Genomic DNA, 20,194 nt, shown 5'->3' with positions numbered 1-20,194 from the left:
GAACCTTGCTACTCAGTGCTCCCAGGTAGCTGACCAAACATGTGATGCCTAAAGACTTTGCCTTATCACAGATTAAGGACGAGGTGACGGGGACTAACTCCAGCCCCCACTTCTTGCAGGCTTCCAAATCTTACTGACTTATTGGGCAAAGAAATCAGTGGCTTACATCTGCCAAAAAAAAGCATAACATGTTAGATTAGACTCTCTGCTTCAGGGCTTGTTTGAGGAGGATAAAAGGCTGTCAGTGAAGATGACCACGTGAGAACAGAAAGCAAGCTGCCTCTTGATGGTGCAGACCTCTTCAACGTGGCTTCAGGGTCATGGCATTATGGGAGATGGTCCAGGTTGAGAAATGTAGCTAATCTATTCTAGGAGTTGGCAGTCTTTCCCCATAAAGGGCCAGCTAGTGAATATTTCAGACTTTGCCTGTGTAGTATCTTTTGTACCTGCTGCTCTTTGCCAGGGGAATATGGAAACCAATGGGGTGTCTGGATCCATGCAGCCACAAACAGCACACAGCTGCATGGTAGGATTTGTCTATGATCTATGATTTTAACCTGACTTTCCCTGGCTGCTGAGCAGGCCTGAGAAACAGGCCTGGCTAGGTCAGAGTTATTGAATCTCAAGCGTAGTGACTAACTGGGAACCAAACTGCCTTTGGATTGTGCCAGAAGCCCACAGTGTAGAAATCTAAAGCTTTGATATTTGGGAAGAGATGATTTCTGCAAAAGAAATCTATAGCAACCACTGTACTGTTAGGAAATAAATGGATCAGAGAGACAAGCTGTCAGTGAATGCTAAACACAACAGAACAGGGCTGGAGATGCAGCTCAGTGAGTAAGGGCACTTGCCTACCATCACAAGATAGAACTAAGTGTAGTAGCACATGTAATCTCAGCACTGCAGAGAAGAGATAGGATGATTAGGACTTCACAAGTTCAAGGCCATCCTGGGATTCATGAGACCCTGTCTCAAGGAAAAAGAAAAAAGACAGAAGCCATAAAACAGCAAACTGTCTCTGTAGAGACTTTCCAAATCCTTTAGATGAACTGGTTCTTTTAAAGTATTCCTACAAGCTGGGTGTGGTGGTACACACCTTTAGTCCCAACACACAGGAGGCAGAGGCAGGCAAATCTGTATGACATGGAGGCCAGCCTGGTCTACATAGTAAGTTCCAGGCCAGCTTGGGCTACAGGGAGACCCTAATTTAAAGAGACCAAAAAATAAAATAAACCTACCCACTCTTTCCATTTATATTGAGTATTTTCTCTGTGTATAGAAATGATGTACAAAATGTGACCTCAGCTTGACAGGAATTAAATCTTTTTGTTAAAAAAAAAAAAAACAATTGTCCTACAAAAACATTTTTACAAAATCAAGTTACAAAATAAGGCTGCCTTTGTCATTCCACAGAGCCTGAACATGTTCATAATGCCGTGTGTGTGGATTATACTTTTAAAAATTCGAATTCAGCATCAATTAGCAGCGGGAAGTGGTATGCTGCTAACAAGCGCCTCTTCTTCTGAAGATTTGGCATGTGAAATGTTATGATTATGAAAGAAAATGTTTAATTGGTCAGAACCGGAGGAGATGAACAGAAAAGATCTGTCTCGCAGCTGAAAAGTCGTATGATTAAGCATCGTAGATAGGAATTATACACTTAGAGGAGTTGTGTCATCGCTCATTTTCTTAAGAATGTGTAATTAATGGCTTCTTCAGGACCAAAACAGGTGTCATGCATTGATTTAAATGTCCTTTTGTTGAGGTACCTATTAATTCACAAGCATAATGCAGTAAATGAGGAACTCTGGAAAGTTAGACCTCTAATTAACAAACCATGGGTCTGTCAATAACTCCTTTCTTGATTCGAGGTTCATTTTCTCCTCTGCAGTTCATATCATTTCAGTTCTTTATTAGACCCTCGCTTCACTCCCTCTTTGTGACTGAGATTCTGCTGCAGTTAGAACCGGAAGAGGACGGCCAGCTTTCTGTTTGTTTGTTTGTTTGTTTGTTCTGTGGCTTAAATTGCAAATGAATTCCTCTTCGTTTGCTCATTTGGCCCCAGCTGTCCCTTCTTTCTGTGACTTCTGGGGGGGCATCCATCAGACCCCTGGCTTAGCTGCCTTTATATACCCATGGCACTCAATCTTTATCTCCAGCTGACATCTTTCTTACTTGTCCCCTTCTGAAGTGATCCATGTCACAAAGGAAACCTGCCACCCAGATCTCCCTTCCTCTACTACCAACACCTCCACCCACCAATGGCACCACTGACCATGCTAGGGATTGAGGGCCACATTGATTCCCCTCATCCTAGTCAGTAACAACCCCAGTTTCTCTCCTCCCTATCTCTATCCCTATGACCACCGACTGACTAATTTTGTCCTAATCCCCCCCTCCACTCTGAGCTGCCGCAACAGCATCTCTTTGGATGAGAATGTGTCCCCTCCTAATTCATATGTTGAGGTCCAGACCCTCCAGTACCCCTAAATGTGATCACACATAGACATAAAGTCTTAAGTGATGAAGTTAAAATGAGGGTGGGATTGTAATGCACATAGGGCTGCCATCCTTACAAGAAGAGATGAAGATACAGACAACAGAGGGACCACGAGGTGGGGTCCCAGGGAGAAGGCAGCCATAGCAACCTAAGGAGAGAGCTCTCAGAAGAAACCAACCACTGACAACTCCATCCTGAATTCCCAGCCTTTGCACATGTACCCAGCATGCCGCCACCGCCACCGCCACCATGGCAAACAAACACTTCCTTGTCCTCCTGCTCTTTCTGCCACCACCCAACCCTCAGGCCTCAGCCTGGCTGCCTTGCAGAATCACCTGGGGCATTAGAGAACACCTGCACACAAGCTATACCCCCATAGATCTAATGAAGCCACAGATGGTGACATCTAGGTGTTAATATGTATATATGACTCAAGTTACTCTCTCAGAGTCCACTCCCTGGGTCGCAAGCAACTGCAGACTGAAAATACTCAGAAAAACAGTGTCTACCTCCACTATGTGCTGGCTTTTCCTCTTTTCATTATTCTCTAAGAACGGCAGCATAAGAGCCATTTTTATGTTAGCTGCGTTGTATTAGATATTACAAGTAATCAAGCCACGATTTAACACATCGAGGGGCCTGGAGGGGGGCTCAGGGAATAAGAGCACTTGCTGTTCTTCCAGAGGACCTGGGTTCAACTCCCCACACCCACATGACAGCTCTGTTGTCCTCTGGCCTTCGTGGGCACTACATACACACCAGTAAACATACCGACAATCAGCACACTTGTACAAATAAAAATAATAAATCATTTTACATATAGACATATGTACACATATATACTTACAGAGAGAGAGAGAGAGAGAGAGAGAAAGAAAGAAAGAAAGAAAGAAAGAAAGAAAGAAAGAAAGAAAGAAAGAAAGAATTGAGGAGGGTCTGGGGAGCACTTGGGGCATTCTCAAGGCTCCAGGTTTGCAAATACCACAAAACTATGTTAGATAAGAGACAAATGTATCAGGGATTTCACTGTCTGTAGCAGTCCTGGAACCAATACCCCATGGGGACTAAGGAGTGTGTGCATTTGTGTGTTCGTATGTGCATATGTGTATATGTGCACTTGTATTCATGAATGTGTATGCATATGCTTGTATGTACGTGTGTTTGTGTGTACATGCACACACATTTGTGTGTGTGTGGTGTTAGAAGCTCCTCTGGTGATTGTAATGTGTATCCGTGGTTGAAAAGTACCAGTGTACCCAGACCTGCCACAGGGCATGCAGGACATCCGTTGATCTGTTCTTTCTTCATCTAACTCTTGATAATCCTGGCTTCGCCTTCTAACTCTGGCAGTGCCACATCTTGGCCACATCATGCATCTCACATTCCTGTACTTGACCACTCTCCTTGGCTGGCTTGCTCTCTCCACCCCTACAATGTCCCTTGGAGTCTCCCTACATGTGCTTAGCCATAGCCTCCTCTGCAAGCTGGTGGAGCACCCCTTTGCTGCTGCATAGCGCCTAGACACATCTCTGTCATTGTCCCCCCATGGTTGTAGAGCTGCCTCCATTCACAGATTGAGCACCCCAGGAGGGGACCTCAGCACTTAGCCCTGTACAGCTTGACATGTAGATGACATTCAGGGCTCCCTGGTGGAGAGCTGGGTGCTGAGCCCAGACTGTGTCCAATGACAGTAATGCATATCAGGTGGCTGCAATCTCTAGTCCACGCTGCTGCTTTTTGAATTGACTGGTGTCTCACTCTTGGCTTTACACCCTGCCTTTGTGTGCAATGCCCCACATCTGAGAAACCTTGCTTCTCTTTCTCTCCACTGCTATAGTCAATACTTGTCCATCCTCACTTTAAAACTAAAATGTTCCATTTCAACAAAGAACTACCCCCTCAAGTTGGGAGGCAGCAGTACGGCTGATTGTAATGCTCCAAGAGGGGAGTTCCTGGGAGGCTAAGTGCAGTTTAAGTCTCCCACCCTGCACCATCCTCTTGCCCACTTCTGCTGGGCTCCCCTGTGCTGCCTGAGCCTCAGTTCCCAAACCAAGACTGGTATTTCTGGAGGCTCTCCAGCTGCAGCCCAGCCAGTCCTCCCGTCTTGACTGCTTTCTTCCTGTCTCCCCACTTCCTTCCCCTTCCCCTCCCACTTTCCTCCTCCTTTCTCTCCGTTTCCCTCCCTTGTCCTGTTCTCTCTTCCTTCCCTCCTTTCTCCTCCTCCTTCTTTCCTTCTCTTCCTCTCACTCTCTCTATCCCTAGCCTCATCTTCTCTCCTCTCCCTCCCCCTCTTCCCCTCTCCCTCCCTACCCCCCTTCTTGGCCCTCCCCTCTCTGGCCTTTCTGGAAATCAAGGACAGCAGCTCTCTGACAGGAACACCATCCTTGGCAGCCTGCAGCAGGGGGAGGCAGGGAAGGTGATGCAGCCTGGGGCGGCCTGGAGTCTTTCTCTGGCACTTGGTCCAGAGGTTCTGAAGGTGACAGTTTCCAGACACTGGGCCTCCTGGGACCTGGCAGCAGGTTTTAATCCTGTAATATCAAATATAAACTTCTGGACTTCTCATTCTACTGACACTGATTTATGAAAAACCAGCTCAAAAAACTTCCATTAACCATGGAAGATCCCAGAACTGTCCAGTGTGGTATTACTGGTTCCTATCATTATCCTTGACTCTGCACGCTCTGTTCCATGCCCACCACGGCTGCCTCTCCCTGCCGCCACCTCTTCCCTGGCCATAACATGATGTTTGAATGAATATAAAACTACTCACTACCCCTCTTAAGGTGGTTCAGTCTTCATAAGTCCTTGCAGGACACCTCCTTTCACAGAAGGCCCAGGCCTGGGCCTCTAATGTGGTACTAACAGCTCTTCTGGTGACCCAGAGTCATGGAGAGGAGTTCCCTCCCTGCCTTGGGGGGAAGCAGGCAGCATGGCTGACCAGGCCAGATCTGCCTGAGCTCAGTTGCTGTCTGCCTTCACTGAGGGTGAAGCCTGGGGCCAGTTCTCTGTCTCTGTTTCTTTCTTCTTACCACGATGGTGCACCTCACACAGTTGTACAGCACATGTCAGTTTATCCCCATGCAGAACAACCCAGCATACAATCTGAACTCTCAAAAAAATAAAAAAATAAAAAAAAGGGTCAGGCCTTTACCCCTTACCCAAATTTTATTCTTTCCTTTTGTTTCCCGTGTAGCTTGGACTGGCCTTAGAATTTACTGTATAGCTAAGGGTGACTTTGAACTTCTGATCCCCGTGCTTCAACTTCCCAAGTGCTGGGACGGCAGGCATTGCAACACTCCTGGGTTATGCAGTGCTCCAGGCTGAGCCAGGTCTTCACGCACTCTAAGGCAAGCACCCTACCAACTGAACCACATCCTCAGGCCCTCCTTCCAACTTTTTTAAAGCCTCACAAAACTGCATACTTATGGGAAATCTCACATTCTAAACTATCAGCCTTTTACACTTTAGAATGAAGTAAGACCCTAAAAATGATGAGTTGTCATTTACTGAAAGCATTCATTGCCAGGCATGTTGCTAAATTCCTGCATCAACTATCTCATTTAATTTTCATATAAAATCGATGGCATCAGTATGAATTTTACTTCTATTTCCAGAGGAGACAGCTCAGAGAAATTAAGAAACCTGCCCAAAGTTGTCCAGCAAATGGGTAGTAGAGCCAAGGTTGCAAACTACATCTTCCTAACTCTTTGCATTGCAAAAAATTATGGCTAAATGTGTTGAGTGCCTCTCTGGGAGGAGATGGGGGGTACCATACTAAGCTACTTCTTTTGGATACAGAGGGTATCATATAAATAAAATACTTGGCCCAACACTCACAGTTAGCTGGTGGTGCAGGAGACTGCAAATCCCAGGGGCCTAATCCTAATGGCCCTCCTTTGCTGTGAAGCTCGATGACACCATCCAGGGCAGTGGGAAGGGGCCAGGGATAGAGAACCAAATTTGTTCTTTCTTCACAGCTATGCATGGTTGCCCAGTTTCTTCCACAAACATGGTCCTAGCCAAGTACCCATTGACAGTGCTGACAAACTTCATTGTGTGAGACAATAAAGCAGTAGACCGTGTGCTTCTTTCCAGATGCATACGCCTTTAAGGGAAAGTCAGGCCAGGGCATGAGTGTGAGCCAGTCTGGATTTGACTCCTAAATTTGAAGAACTAATTATATGACCCTGGGCAATTTAGTTAACTTCCTTGGGCCTCAGTGTCCACATGGGTGAAATAGGAACCTAAACCATGACTCAGATTACCTCAGATTACTTGAAGTGGATGGGCATCAGGGTAAGCAGTGGACCAGTGCCTGACACAGCACCCATAAGGGTCAAATGGCAGGTCATCATTGCCTGTGTGCAGAGACCTGAGAGTGTGAACACCTCAGGGCAGGAATCAGCTTCATGAATCCAAGTCTTTCTTTCAGGACTCATAACATGGAGGAAGAAAATAGACAGGAAAAAGAAAACCAAAAATCCAAACACTGAATTTCTCCAGATGAACACAAAACCTAGAGTTTCTTAAAAATTTATTTGTATCTTATGTTGTATGAAAGTTTGGCCTGCATGTGTATGCGAGTGCACACCACATGCAGGCGATGCCCATAGAGTTCAAAAGAGAGAGCTGAATCCTCTGAAACTGGAGTTACAGACAGTTAGCCGCCGTCTGGTGCTGGGAACTGAACCCGGGTCCTTTGCAAGAGCCAGTGCGCTTGCACTGAGCCACCTTTCCAGCCCCCAAACCGAGAAGTCTCTTTCAGGGCAGCTCAAGCTTCTGTCAAACCCCAAGCCCATCGCCAAAGATAAGAGTGCTGGCACATGAAGTCCAAGTACTTGGCAGAGTGGTTCCTACACAAGAAGGACTTCAGGGTCTTCTTCCAAAAGAGTGATACTGTGTGGGAGGCCAACCTGTACTTCACAGACGTCCCACTAGAGGGCGACATCACAAGAGCCTGTGAAGGAAGTGATGCACTAAGCATCCGACCGCCATAGTTGGCTTCAGTAAAAGGCAGAGGCTACCGTTATAGTGTTATAGTTTCCATGTTGAACATTTGGCATGGATAGATTGGGCTGGGTCCTGGCCTTGCATGCATGACTCCTCAGCCCTAGCCTCCTACCGCCCCTGAAAGGGCCCAGGGACCCCATCTGACCCCAGCTCAGAGGAGCTCAGAGACAGTCTAAGGACTGTCCACAGTCTAAGAGTCTATAACTAATTTTCTTAACTAACAAAGGCAGGCAGAAGGGAAACCGGGGGATGGGCTCCTTGTTTTCTGAGGCTTCTTTTTCACACCTGCCTGTTGGCATGGTGGGGCTTGAAACTTGCTCCAGATCCCCCTCCTGGCATGCTCCATACACTTGATCAGGCATGACAGGAGCGGGACCAGGTTTCTAATTATACAACCAAAATGTACCAAGATGAATCTTATTCTCTTCAAAGACGTCAGATACTAGGAGGTTTGTGTGCAAATTCAAAATACTTTGTGAACTTTCTTTTTGGATTCATCTTTAGAGCCTTCAGAACATTCCTTATCAAATTCTTAGAGTTTAGCATGCTCTCTTGTCTTCAGGGTAAATTTTTAAATCTTCAGAAATAGCCGAAAGAGATCTGAAGCTGAGCCTGTGAAATAAAAGTGGTTACTCATGCCGGGGAGTAATAAATTGGGATTAAAAAAATAAGGTCATACTACTTAGAAAATACTGATTTACCATTTTGATGCTGTAAGGGTAGGAATTGGCTCCGAGGTCAGTGACTCCACGTGACTTTTAAACAAACTTGAATAATGCAAATGGCAGGGATAGAAGCTTGGCCTCCCAAAGCAAATATTTTGATGGGACCAAACCTCCATGTAGATAAGTGAAATGTGATACATTTGTTTAAAAAGAATTCAGTCCTGTGACCATGTAAGCATGCCTCATGTTTCAATTACATGGGTTTTGTCTGAATAATTGGTGGTTTAAAAACATTATGTCTTGAATGCATAAAATCCAGTGGGGGGAGCTATGAGGGGTTACAGATAGAGGAGGGAATCTAAATATGATTAAAATTTATTATATGAAATACACAAAAGTTCAGTAAAATATATATTAAAAAAGAAAAAAGAAAGCAAACGAATCCTTAAATATTGGAAAAAAGTATGTCTTTCACATGCTTGCAGCAGTTGACTAACTCCCCTCCTCTCTCTCCCTCCCTTCTTCCCTAATACTTTCCTTCCTTCGTTTTTAGGCATATGTTGAAACCATTAGACTCAAAGATGATGAGTCCCTCAAAGTACAGACCAAAGAAGATGGTGACGTCTTCATGTGGCTGAAACACGAAGCCACCCGTGGCAACGCGGCGGCACAGGTGAACACAAGCCCGCCTTGGGGATTCTGTCACTCATTTCAGACCATGTTATGCTAGGAGAATAAAACCTCCCAAACCCAGCAGCTGAAAGAGGGCTGCTTTATCTCCTGCGTGTACTGCATGTCTGACAAGCGTGCCAGGCCTCTGCTCTCAAGCCTTGAAGCCCCAGTGAATGAGGCTGTGCCACACGATTCCAAAGTCATTGGCAGAGCCATGGTCATGGAGCAACCCAGACTGACAGACAACCAGAAGATTAGTACCCTTAAAGATGCTTGTTAGCTATTTTGGTGCATGTATCAGATAGAAAACAAGAAGTGTCTCAGGTATAGGAGAAATTAGATGGCCATGTATTCAGTTAGAACAATAATTAGTAACAGAATGTCATGTCAGAGGGCTTGGCCTTGTGTCCTGAACATCTCATCTGATTGCCCTGTGGAGAAAAGCCCTTGGCTGCAGCTTGCTGGGGCTAGCTTCCACCAGAAGTCTTCTTCCCAAAGGAGGGTGTTTTGCTTTTAGTGAGTGCTCCCAGTGAGCACAGCAGTGCTTGGAGGAGTCTCCCAGGCTGCTGAGCAGACAGGAGAGTAGAGATGGGAAAGGGAAAGAAAAGGATGTGAATCAGAGGCACTGACCACCTAGCCTGCTCAGGAACTCTTGAGCACCAGTCTCTGACTCCCCCCACCTAAAGACCTTACTGGCATTTCAGCAGATAACTGTCCTGGAAGTGGAAGGTATTTGGGGGAAATGGGAAAAGAAGGAGAGGAGATACAGAAATAAGGAAAGACAGTGCAGGACCCACCTGGGGCCAAATGATTAACAAGGGAGCCCCTGAGCCTATTCTTAGTGTGTGACCATAGCCTGCTGTCTTTATAGCGGTAAGGAAGTCTATTATGTGGTTCTAGAAATGCTGTTGTCATTTCCTGGGGGTGTCAGAACTTGCATTAATTTTCCTAACAGTGGATACTTAGTTCTTTACTTGACAAGAGAGGCAACATGAGATGCTGACCAGGTTCTGGCCAGCTCTGTGATCCTTGGCCAGGTTTCATCATGTTCAGCTAGCTCTGGTCCTGAAACAGTACACGCATACATACATATACTCACATACATGTACACACACACACATACACATATACTTGTATTGATGCAAATGTATTTTCAGGCTTCTTCTACCTTGGTTTGAAGATAAAGTATGCCTATGTAATTCTTTATTCTCAACTTAAAACATTTTAACTATTTTGGTTAGCATATATTCATTATACATAATAATGGGTTTTGTTGTGACATTTTCATGCACATGCATAACGTATTTCATTCATGTGTACCCTCTCTTCTCTGTCCACTAATCCCCCTTCTCTTCCCAACTCACCCCCTTTCTATTTTCATGTCTTCTTATGTGTGTGTGTGTGTGTGTGTGTGTGTGTGTGTGACCTAATGAGGCTCATTAGGGTTGTTTACAGGAGCATGGGCACCTTACCAGTGGCCACACCAGTGAAGATGATGTCTGTCTCTCCCTCATCAACAGTTATCTCAAGGAAAGGTGGGGACCCATAAGGCCCTCCCCATCTCCCCATTTCATGACATGGTATTGATAGACCCAATCTTGTAGGTATCTCAGAATTTTGCCCTGCTCCCTACTGTTCCCAGCAACTCTTACATTCTTTCCTCCCCTTCTTCTGAGATGTTCCTTGAGCTTTAGAGGGGGTGATTTGTGACTGGTTATTCAACCTAAACTGTTTTCCTCTAGGCTTGTCCTCCCACATTTTAAAGTGAAGATTCATGCAGGAAAGTCACTATTCTAAATTGCTCTTGTCTTTAAGCAACGACTGGCTCAGATGCTGTTCTGGGGACAGCAAGGGGTGGCCAAGAACCCCGAGGCTGCCATCGAATGGTATGCCAAGGGGGCCCTGGAGACGGAGGATCCTGCATTAATATATGACTATGCCATTGTGTTATTCAAGGTAAGAATCATTTAATTGGTGCTAAAATTCCTCAGTTCTGATAATAGACTTCCTGAGACATTTCCTGTGGGCATGCAGACAAACAGGGAGTCTGTCACTGAAGAAACCTAGTGCATACTGGTGTCACCTGTGATGAAGAGGGACACTGGAGGAAAAGGCAGAGCTGAAAGCACTTCCCTGGGTGCATCTTTAATTGGCAGTCTTGTATTTGGCACCTGGATTCTCTGTACTTCTGTAACTTTCTGAAGGAGGCACCCACATTTCATAGTTTGGTACATGGCCACCAGCCCCATAGGGGCTGCGTGTTTGTCACAGACCAACAGAGTGCATGTTTGGGCCAGATGCTAACAGTCCTGCTGATAGGAAAAACAAACTGAGTTGTGCCAAGAGGAAACAAGGAGAAGGAGCAGACAGAGGACATGTGTTAAGAGTCCCACCTCTACACCCATTGTGGATACCCTTGGAGAGCTTATCTCGTGGGACAAGGGTCACAGTCATGGATTGAAAGAGATAGCATGACCAATGGGGCTTTGAGAACTTTAACACGTGTGCTTTTTACAGTAGCATAATCATTCTCAGTGATAGATGGAGCACTTGCTCCATGCTTAACATAAATTAGTGCATTGAGTCCTCATAGCCAGTTTGGGAGATGCTATACATAGGTTTAGTGCCTAACCATTTGTCTTAGTTTGTTTCTTCATTGCTGTGACAAAATACTCTGACCAATACCAACTTGGGGAGGAAAGGGTTTATTTGTCTTACATCTCCCAGGTCACAGTTCATCAGGGAGCCCAAGTAGGAACTCAGGGCAGGAACCTGGAGGCAGGAGCTGGAGCACAGGCCATGGAGGAACACTGCTTACTGGCTTGCTCCCCTGGCCCCTGCTCAGCCTGCTTTCTTATACAACACAGGCTCACCTGCTCAGGGGTGGCACCACCCACAGTGGGCTGGGCCCTCCCACATCACTCATCAAGAAGATGCCCCTCAGACATGGCCATAGGCCAGTCCAATAGAGGAAATTCCCCAATTGAGGCTCCCTCAACCCAGGTGTGTAAATTGACACTAAAGCTATCCAGCACACCATTGCTGTTTATATATAGCACAGAAAGGTGATGGTGAGGGTACTGCCCCATGATACTTAACATGAGTATGTTAATCACTACCTCCATTTTCTACAGAGCCAACTATATAAGTAGAATTGATAGCTACATTCTTGCAAAGAAAGCCCTCTTGTGGTGAGATCACATGTCAGTCTTGGCTGAGTCCTTGAGGACCCTCTGAGGCATCAGGAGAGTATGACCCACAATTCTAGAGAAGTTTGGAGCGGCAGGTGTTTGCAGTTGGCTTTCCTTGCCTTGCATCTCCACAATCAGCCTTTAACAAGAAAGGCCTCAGGGTCCAGCTTCCACCCCAACCTTGAACCCACCATTTCCCCACGTGGTCCTCTAGACACCTCAGCATGGTCCACAGAGTTCCTTCTTGCAACAGGAACCCCAGTGTCCATTTCTATACACAGAGGACAAGCTACTTCTTTGGAGGAAATATCTCGAATTTGCTGGAAAGAACCTTGCTAGTTTCTGGCAACTACTTTGGCATGGTCCTATCTCCTTTTCAGCAGGCTCTCAAGCTGGTTCAGAAACCACAGTGTCATACCCTGGGAACTTGAGCCAATAACTTTTGGCTATCCAACACAGATAAAGTGCTTTATCTGGGTGGCAAACTACATTCAGAGAAACATTCAGGATGACCAAACTCATTCAATGTGATTCACAGCTTTCTTTGTAGTACCTGTGGAGTGACAAGAACACAATCCACACAGAGTTTCATGGAGGATTTCCTTCCACTGCTAAGCTGGGAGATTGAGGCTTGCTATTGCTGTTCTATAACATGAGCAAGATGCTGCTGCTGCTGCTGCTGCTGATGATGATGATGATGATAATGGTGTTGATGATGACAACAATGTCATGTAACATTGCTGTGCATAGAAATGCTTAAGATTGGGACTGGAGCAATGACTCAGTAGTCATTGGCTGCCCTTGCAGAGGACGCAAGTCCAGTTCCCAGCACTCACATGGTGGCTAACAACTGTTCATACTGCCAGTTCCAGGGGATCCAACACCCTCTTCTGGCCACTGCAGGCATTGTGTGGCATAGGTGTACTTACATACATGCAGGCAAAACACTTACACTTATAAAATTAAAAAGGTAAATGCTTCAGATTGCATTTTATTAAAAAGGTTCAGGTTTTATTTGCAAGTGTTTTATGTTGAGCGCTGGTGTGTCTGTGTGATGCTTGTGAGAATTCTGGGCTTATTTTCCTCATAATTATTGCTATTTATCAATGTTTAGGGTCAAGGAGTGAAGAAGAACAGACGGCTTGCCTTGGAGCTCATGAAGAAAGCTGCTTCCAAGGTAACCATTCATACTGTCTTGAGGAGATCCTTCCCCCCAAACACTCACTCTCAGAAATCAGCATGAGCGAAACAGCCAGTCTCTTTCCATGAAGCTGAGGTGGAAGTGAGGTGGAAGTGAGGTGGGGAGTAGTCCTCTGATGTAGTGATCAGTCATTTTTAAGACTTACAGAAACTTGCCACAATGGGCAACACCATTCAAAACCCCTTGCTGTCAATAGAATTCAGGCTGATTTTGCCTGAAGGCTAAAATTATAATCAGGAGCTGCCCTGATAACAACCAGCGGGGGCTCCTTAGAACTGAATAGGTGCAAATGCCATGGAATTAGGAAAACCAAAGCCTAATTCCTTGGAAAGTTAACCCTGTCCTGACCAGTTCCCATTTGCTACTTGTGCTTTGATAATGGGCTGTTTACCAACATCATTACCAACTCCATGAATTATTTTGCCCTTGTTACTTTATATTTCAGTAGTATCTTCATGTCAGCTGGTTTCTCTACAATACTACAGTTATAATAGCACTTGAACTGGGCACTGCAGTTATAATAGCACTTATTCTGGGCGTGGTGGTGCACGCCTTTAATCCCAGCACTCAGGAGGCAGAGGCAGGCCAATCTCTGAGTTCAAGGCCAGCCTGGTCTGCATAGTGAGTTCCAGGCCAGCTGGGGCTACAGGGAGACCTTGTCTTAAAAAAAAGCTTGAAAGGCTGTGCACACGCATGCACACTCCATATCCAAACACGCACATACCCCACTTTATATACACTCATCCTCACAAACTTCCACATATGCACCTGATTTGAAATGAATAGTCACAGAAACTACTGTAATTCTCCACCTTGACAACATACTCTATGGCGTTTTTTTGGCCCCTGGCTGTTCCTTTGTTACCAAAGCTGCTAATACTGGTCTTCTCCATACAGACTTCTAAAGTAACCATGCTGACACTTCTTCTTTGTTCTTTTCCTTGGGGGAGCTCAAAGCATCCTGTTCCATAGAGCAGAGCAGTAAGTTGGAACAGGAGTAAGAAACTCAGAAGGCTTCTCTACCTAAGTGTTGTCAGTGAGCACATGACTCTGCTCATGCCCCGAACCCACATGATAAGCAGAACTAGAAAAGGAACTCAGTGAGGGTCATTGAGTCCACTGGGCCAGGGTCTCCTCAAGCAAGGGGATTGGGGGCGCTGGAGGGAGTTTCTGGACAGGTGTGAAATTTGTATCTCCTTAGTCCCCCTAGCGGTGGAATCATGTGTTCTAGTTTTGCTTCTCCTTGAAAGTGCAATGTGATTCTTCCTGTTCATTCAGCAAGGACTTAGCAAGGACCTAGTATTTGTCAGGGACTATAGTGAAGGTTGCTTACAGATAGAGCTTTGGAATTAGAAGCCACACAGAGGCAGAGCTGTTGATCTAGATGAATAACTGTCCAGAGCAAGGTCAGAGCACTAAGCAATAAGACAGGAGTTCTTGTGGGCTCATGAACTGAGCCCACTGCAATTCCCAGAGGGACATTAGCTTCCAGCTGATGACAGATCAGTGTAAACCAGGCTGTGGCCTCTCCAGGTGGGCACCGAAAAGCTGTTTGGATATCTTCTCTCCATCATGTCTCAAAGGAGATTGTTCCAGTGTCCTAATATGGCCTGGTCATTACTTCATTAAACAGAGTCTGCAGTACTAAGAGAGATTATATTGTCCCATGTGCAGTGCTTCTCTGATTGTCAAGATGCTGACAGACTTAAGTGGTACTCGGGTTGGACATCTTGGTGGCCTATAGACAAAAGTCTTACTCTGAATTTTGAGTGCAGGGTTTTGTTTTGGATCAGCATTCAGAGAATGGTTTTTGTTACTTTATCATTTGTTTATTGAATGTCTACCTGTACTAGAGATTAAAAACCAAGATGTCAGCTCTTCTCTGATAAAAGGGAAGGCTAAAAAAGTTTGCTTCTGCATTGAGACTCTATCTTTACAAGTCCACAGATGCAAGGGCACTGTTGGGCCTTCAAATCTGTTTCTGCTGTTTGTTCAGGTTCAGCAAGAAGTGAGGAATGAGTGTGCTGCTTGAACACAGATGTATTATGGCAGGGTAGGATGCTCTCTTGGGATCACCCTGACCCTGCAAGGCCTCTGAGATTTCACCGTCTGAGTGTCTATGTAAAGCAGAAGAGAGTACCTGACAGAATGCATTCAGTAAGACAAGAAGGCTAGAGGACAGATTGGCATGAACAGCCCCTTCTCTGGAGCTGACATTACCAGCTCCAGGCTCAGACATCTGAAGCCATCTTTCCTCTCCATCTCCCACCTCCAGCCTTCCTCTCCATCCTCCCCATTCATCCTCCCCTCATCCCTCCCTGCTGCTTCAGCCCTGACTCTGAATCCCATCAGAACTGTGATGCTAAGTCATCACAAAGCACTGAAGCTGCACAAATGGTTTGTCACAGCTGCTGCCCTTGGAGGCTTGTTGGTGTTTAGGGCAGAGGAATCAACAGATGGGCAGGCAGGTCACCTAGAAACCTTCCCAGTCCCAGCCAGGGTGGATTTCAGGCATCCCGCTGCAGCCCAGTGCTCATGAATTTGAAGGGCACTGTGGATCCTGCCTGGTGAGGAGAGAGGCATTTGCAGACAGGGGCATTACATAAGAGCCCACAGGCACTGAGCGATGATCTGGGGGCCAGATTGGTATTGAACTGGAAGACGGAAACCCCAGCAGCAGCCGGGCAAAATCCACCTGGGAAGTCTCAGGCAGGCTTGTGCTTTCTGGCACTTAGCTTTTCTTTAGTGCCATCTGCCCCCCAAAAAAGACAAAGGGAAGGGTTTGGTTGAACTCAAGCAGAATGCTTCCACAGCAACTGCTTCCAGATCTCTTCAGATTTCATTAAAATTAAAAGATAATGATTTCTATCTTGTTCTAAAATTCAGGGATTGCATCAGGCAGTCAACGGCCTGGGATGGTATTACCACAAATTCAAGAAAAATTATGCTAAGGCAGCAAAGTACTGGTTAAAAGCAGAGGAAATGGGGAACCCAGATGCATCATACAATCTCGGGGTCCTGTATTTGGATGGCATTTTCCCAGGAGTCCCAGGAAGGAATCTGGTGAGTCAACTTGAGATAACTGCACCTAGTCAACAACTGGCTGTGAATGATTATGGAAGGTTTACTGTGTGCCCAGCCTGGAAGAGGCATGGCAGGAGGGAGGGAGGACATAAGGATGTGAACTGACACATGGCACTGTCCCCAAGGAGCCCAGGGTCCAGAAAGGAAGGCAGGATGATGGAGAGAAAAGGACGCATTTAGCCAAGTGGGAACCAGGGAAGGCCAGGAAGTCTTTGTGGAGGAGGGAGGCTTGAGTGGAGGAAGGAGAGGGAAACCATCCAGCTAGGGAAGAGTGAGAGATGGTTCAGGGTACTAGTCTTCTGAGGAGCAGAAAGGGCCAAGTCCTGATGGGTTTGCCTGGGGTGAGACCAAATTTGAAAAGAGAAGAGGCAGTGTTTGGAGCTTATTGGGCCCTTCCCTGATACCCAGCACTTCACAAATGCAGACTCATGTACCGACCCTTTAGCATACTGGCTATGATTGTGTCCATTTTATAGAGTGAGGAACTGACTCTAAGGTTCAAATACTTAATATGCTTAGCGGACTCAGGGCCTGGACTCCAGTATGAGATGGGAACCCTTTCTATTCATGGTTGCTTTGCAGATGGGAATTATTGCCCAGCACCGTGACATCCAACCACAGTTGTTGAACTTTTGCCTCTGGCAGGCATACTTATGGGCTCTGGGAATACAGTAGTGGACTAAACAATCCCTACCCTGATGAAGCTTACATTTGGGCAGGGAAGAAGATGGGTATCAAATAAAAGGCAGGTGGAATAAGCATCATGGAGAGAAATAAAGACAGATGAGGAGGTTAGTACTGGAGGAGATCGAGGGATGCTCTCATATAAGGGACACCAGGGAAGACTTCTCTGGCAAGGTGACATTGTAAAGGTTCCTAAAGGAATCTTATGGATGTTTGAGAGAACATTCTAGAAAGAGGCAATAGTCAGGGCAAAAGCTCTGAAAAGGGGCAAGCTTGACATGCTGGAGGACCGGCAGGTAGGCTAGGATAGTGGCAGCAGAGAGAGGGAGAGAATGGGCGAGACAAGGCCCAGAGGTCCCTTCACCAGGCCCTGGTGAGACTTGACTTCTACCCCCACCCTCAGGGAGAAGAGAAACCCCCACAGCCCCGAGCAGGGCAGAGATGGGGGTATGCTTTCTAAAGGCCCCTCCTGGATCCTAATAACTCTAACTATGAGGAGGCAGGGGCAGGAGCAGGAGAGTGACACACTGTATCTACAGAGATAGAACATTGAGAAGCCAGGGCAGCGTGTGCTTAGCTCCCACGGGCAGTTTTGAAGGTCAGTTGAGGAAACAAGATTTGTTGATGGATTGGATTTGGGGTATGAGAGGTGAGGAGGGTTTGTCAGTGACTCCAAGGTTTTTGGCACTTACTGAGACAAGGAATGGAGGTAGGAATTGTCAGGATGGTCAAGACCGTGGCCACTGCAGGTTTGTCAGCAGGTAGGAGGGTGGTTTGGGAAGTACTCTTTGTAAGATACCAAACTAAACCAGAGTATATTATCTCACTTAATGCTCACCACACCCTCTCCAAGTAGGGACTATCAGAAGCCACTTCTGTTTTCACTTTTTCTGGTTTTTTTTTTTTTTATACTTACTGTATAGCTGTGGCTAGCCTTGAATTCCTGATCATCCTTTCTCCACCTCCCAAGGGCTGGGAGTGCAGGTGTCCACCATGATTTCAGGAAGTTTGGAAAGAATAAGTCCATCGTCAGAAGCAGAGCTGGGATTTGATCCTATGCCTGTCTGCCTGCAAAGCTTATGCTTTTAAAAACAATAGTTCACCACCTCCAAAATTAATGGTGACCAGTGGGAGCCCGTCATCCACCCGTACACCCTCTGAATGTTTGTTTCCTTTTTTCCCTCTGACTGCACAAAAGCTGATATTTTTATGCATTGCAAATGTCTGGTAACCCTCCCACACATCTGTGAGTGTGGATATTTTTCTCCTTGTCATATTCTAATTCTCACTTTCCTACTGGAAATGCAGTTTGGTGCACGAGTTTAAAGAAGGGTATTGAGCAAGGTCAGGAAAGCAAATGTGTGCATTTTCACCTGGTGTGACTTCCAATACAGCCTTGTGCCAAGTGTGCAAGGGTCATGTGAGGATCCACTGAGGTGGTGATGTACTCCTAGTTCCATGTTGTCTTATGTATTGGGTAAACTTAATCAACAGACTAGCTCTTGGCGAGGTCATACATCCCGGAGGATGACTTCTGTGATGAGCTGTCTTTTTAGAGCTGTTGCTTGACCTGGTTTTTCTTAAAAGTATCTCAAGGCATAAGCCTGTGATAATGTCAGGCTTAAAGTACCTGACCTAACCGCTGCTGTACTAGCATATCTGGAAAGCCTCTGCGCTAATGAGAGGGACTCTTGTTCATCTCTCCTACAGACCTTAGCCGGTGAATACTTCCATAAGGCTGCACAAGGGGGACACATCGAAGGGACCTTGTGGTGCTCTCTTTACTATATCACGGGCAACCTGGAGACCTTCCCCAGAGATCCTGAGAAAGCCGTTGTGTAAGAATCTGTCAACTGTGACCAACCATTGAAAACATGTGCTTTATTCACCATGCCTGAAAAACAGCAGCGTCTTTCCTTCCCCTCTGCCTTCTCCTCTATCGTTCCCTCCCTTCTTCCCTCCCTCCATCTTGTCCTCCCTCCCTCGCTTTCTCCTTCCCTTGTCTCCCCTCCATCCCTCTACCTTTCTATCTCTTCTCTCTCACTCCCTTCTTTCTTTTTTTTTCTTTCTTTGCATTTTTTTTAGTTTTTACTTTTATATTTTTGAATGCATTTAGATTTTAAAAAGCCAAATAATTGACAGGCAAATTTTATTCTGCGTTTGTTGGGGGTGAGGAGTGTTTTGTTTTGTTTAAGAAAGGGTCTCCCTATAGCCCTGCAGGCCTGGAACTTGCCATGTAGACCAGGCTGGCCTTACTCTCACAGAGACCTGCCTGTCTCGTCCTCCCAAGTACTGGAATTAAAGGTGTGTGCCACCATACCTAAGCCCATTTTTATTTATTTATTTATTTTTATTTTATGAGTGTTTTCCCTACATGTATGTGAATGTACCCATGTACTACAATGCCCTCTGAGGCCAGAAGAGGGTGTTGGATCCCAAGAACTGTAATTATGGGTGGTTATTAGCTGCCATGTGGGTGCTGGGAAGTGAACCTGGATCCTCTGGAAGAGCAGCCAGTGCTCTTAACTGCTGAGCCATCTCTCTAGCAACACACACACACACACACCAATTTTTAATTTTAACTTAAAAAATTCAACAAGGCAAAACAAGCTATCTGTTCTAGTTTGCTTTCAATTGCTGTGACAAAATACTCTGATCAATACCAACTTGGAGAGGAAAGGGTTTATTTGGCTTACATCTCCAGGTCGCAGTTCATCACTGATGGAGCCCAAAGTAGGAATTCAGGGCAGGAATCTGGAGGCAGGAGCTGAAGCACAGGCCATGGAGGAACACTACTTACTGGCTTGCTCCCCTGGCCCATGCTCAACCTGCTTTCTTATACAATACAGAACAACCTGCCCAGGGGTGGCACTGCCCATAGTGGGCTGGGCCCTCCTACATCACTCAGCAATCAAAGAAAATCCCTCACAGACATAGCCACAGGCTAGTCCAATGGGTGCAATTCCCCAATTGAGGCTTCTTCTACCCAGGTATGTCAAGTTGCAACTAAAGCTCTCCAGCACACAGTCCCTGCCCACCATCCTCTACCCTACTGTCTCCAGCTTGGTTGAATGAATCACTGTCCCTCTTAGACTTTTTTCCTTGCCTTTCTCTCCAGGCATCATGCCCCTCTGTCTCTCCAGGCATCATGCCCCTCTGTCTCACCAGGCATCATGCCCCTCTGTCT

At 46.0% G+C, this 20,194-nt stretch overlaps 1 protein-coding gene across 2 annotated transcripts in view; it reads left to right on the top strand.

Annotated features, from left to right (window-relative positions):
* Window positions 1–20,194, top strand: part of Sel1l3 (SEL1L family member 3) — a 116,116-nt gene that overhangs the window by 65,906 nt on the left and 30,016 nt on the right. For both annotated transcript variants that reach the window (XM_008837338.3, XM_029565540.1), the window contains 5 exons: window positions 8,729–8,848; window positions 10,663–10,803; window positions 13,153–13,215; window positions 16,126–16,302; window positions 18,718–18,845. In XM_008837338.3, the coding sequence (XP_008835560.1) occupies window positions 8,729–8,848; window positions 10,663–10,803; window positions 13,153–13,215; window positions 16,126–16,302; window positions 18,718–18,845 (629 nt within the window). The remainder of the gene's footprint in view (window positions 1–8,728; window positions 8,849–10,662; window positions 10,804–13,152; window positions 13,216–16,125; window positions 16,303–18,717; window positions 18,846–20,194) is intronic.

The sequence above is a fragment of the Nannospalax galili genome, unplaced genomic scaffold (assembly GCF_000622305.1).
Source record: "Nannospalax galili isolate Female #2095 unplaced genomic scaffold, S.galili_v1.0 scaffold777, whole genome shotgun sequence".
In the NCBI taxonomy this organism is placed as follows: Eukaryota; Metazoa; Chordata; class Mammalia; order Rodentia; family Spalacidae; genus Nannospalax; species Nannospalax galili.
The sequence above is the reverse complement of the archived record's forward strand: the minus strand, read 5'-3'. Positions and strand labels throughout refer to the sequence as shown.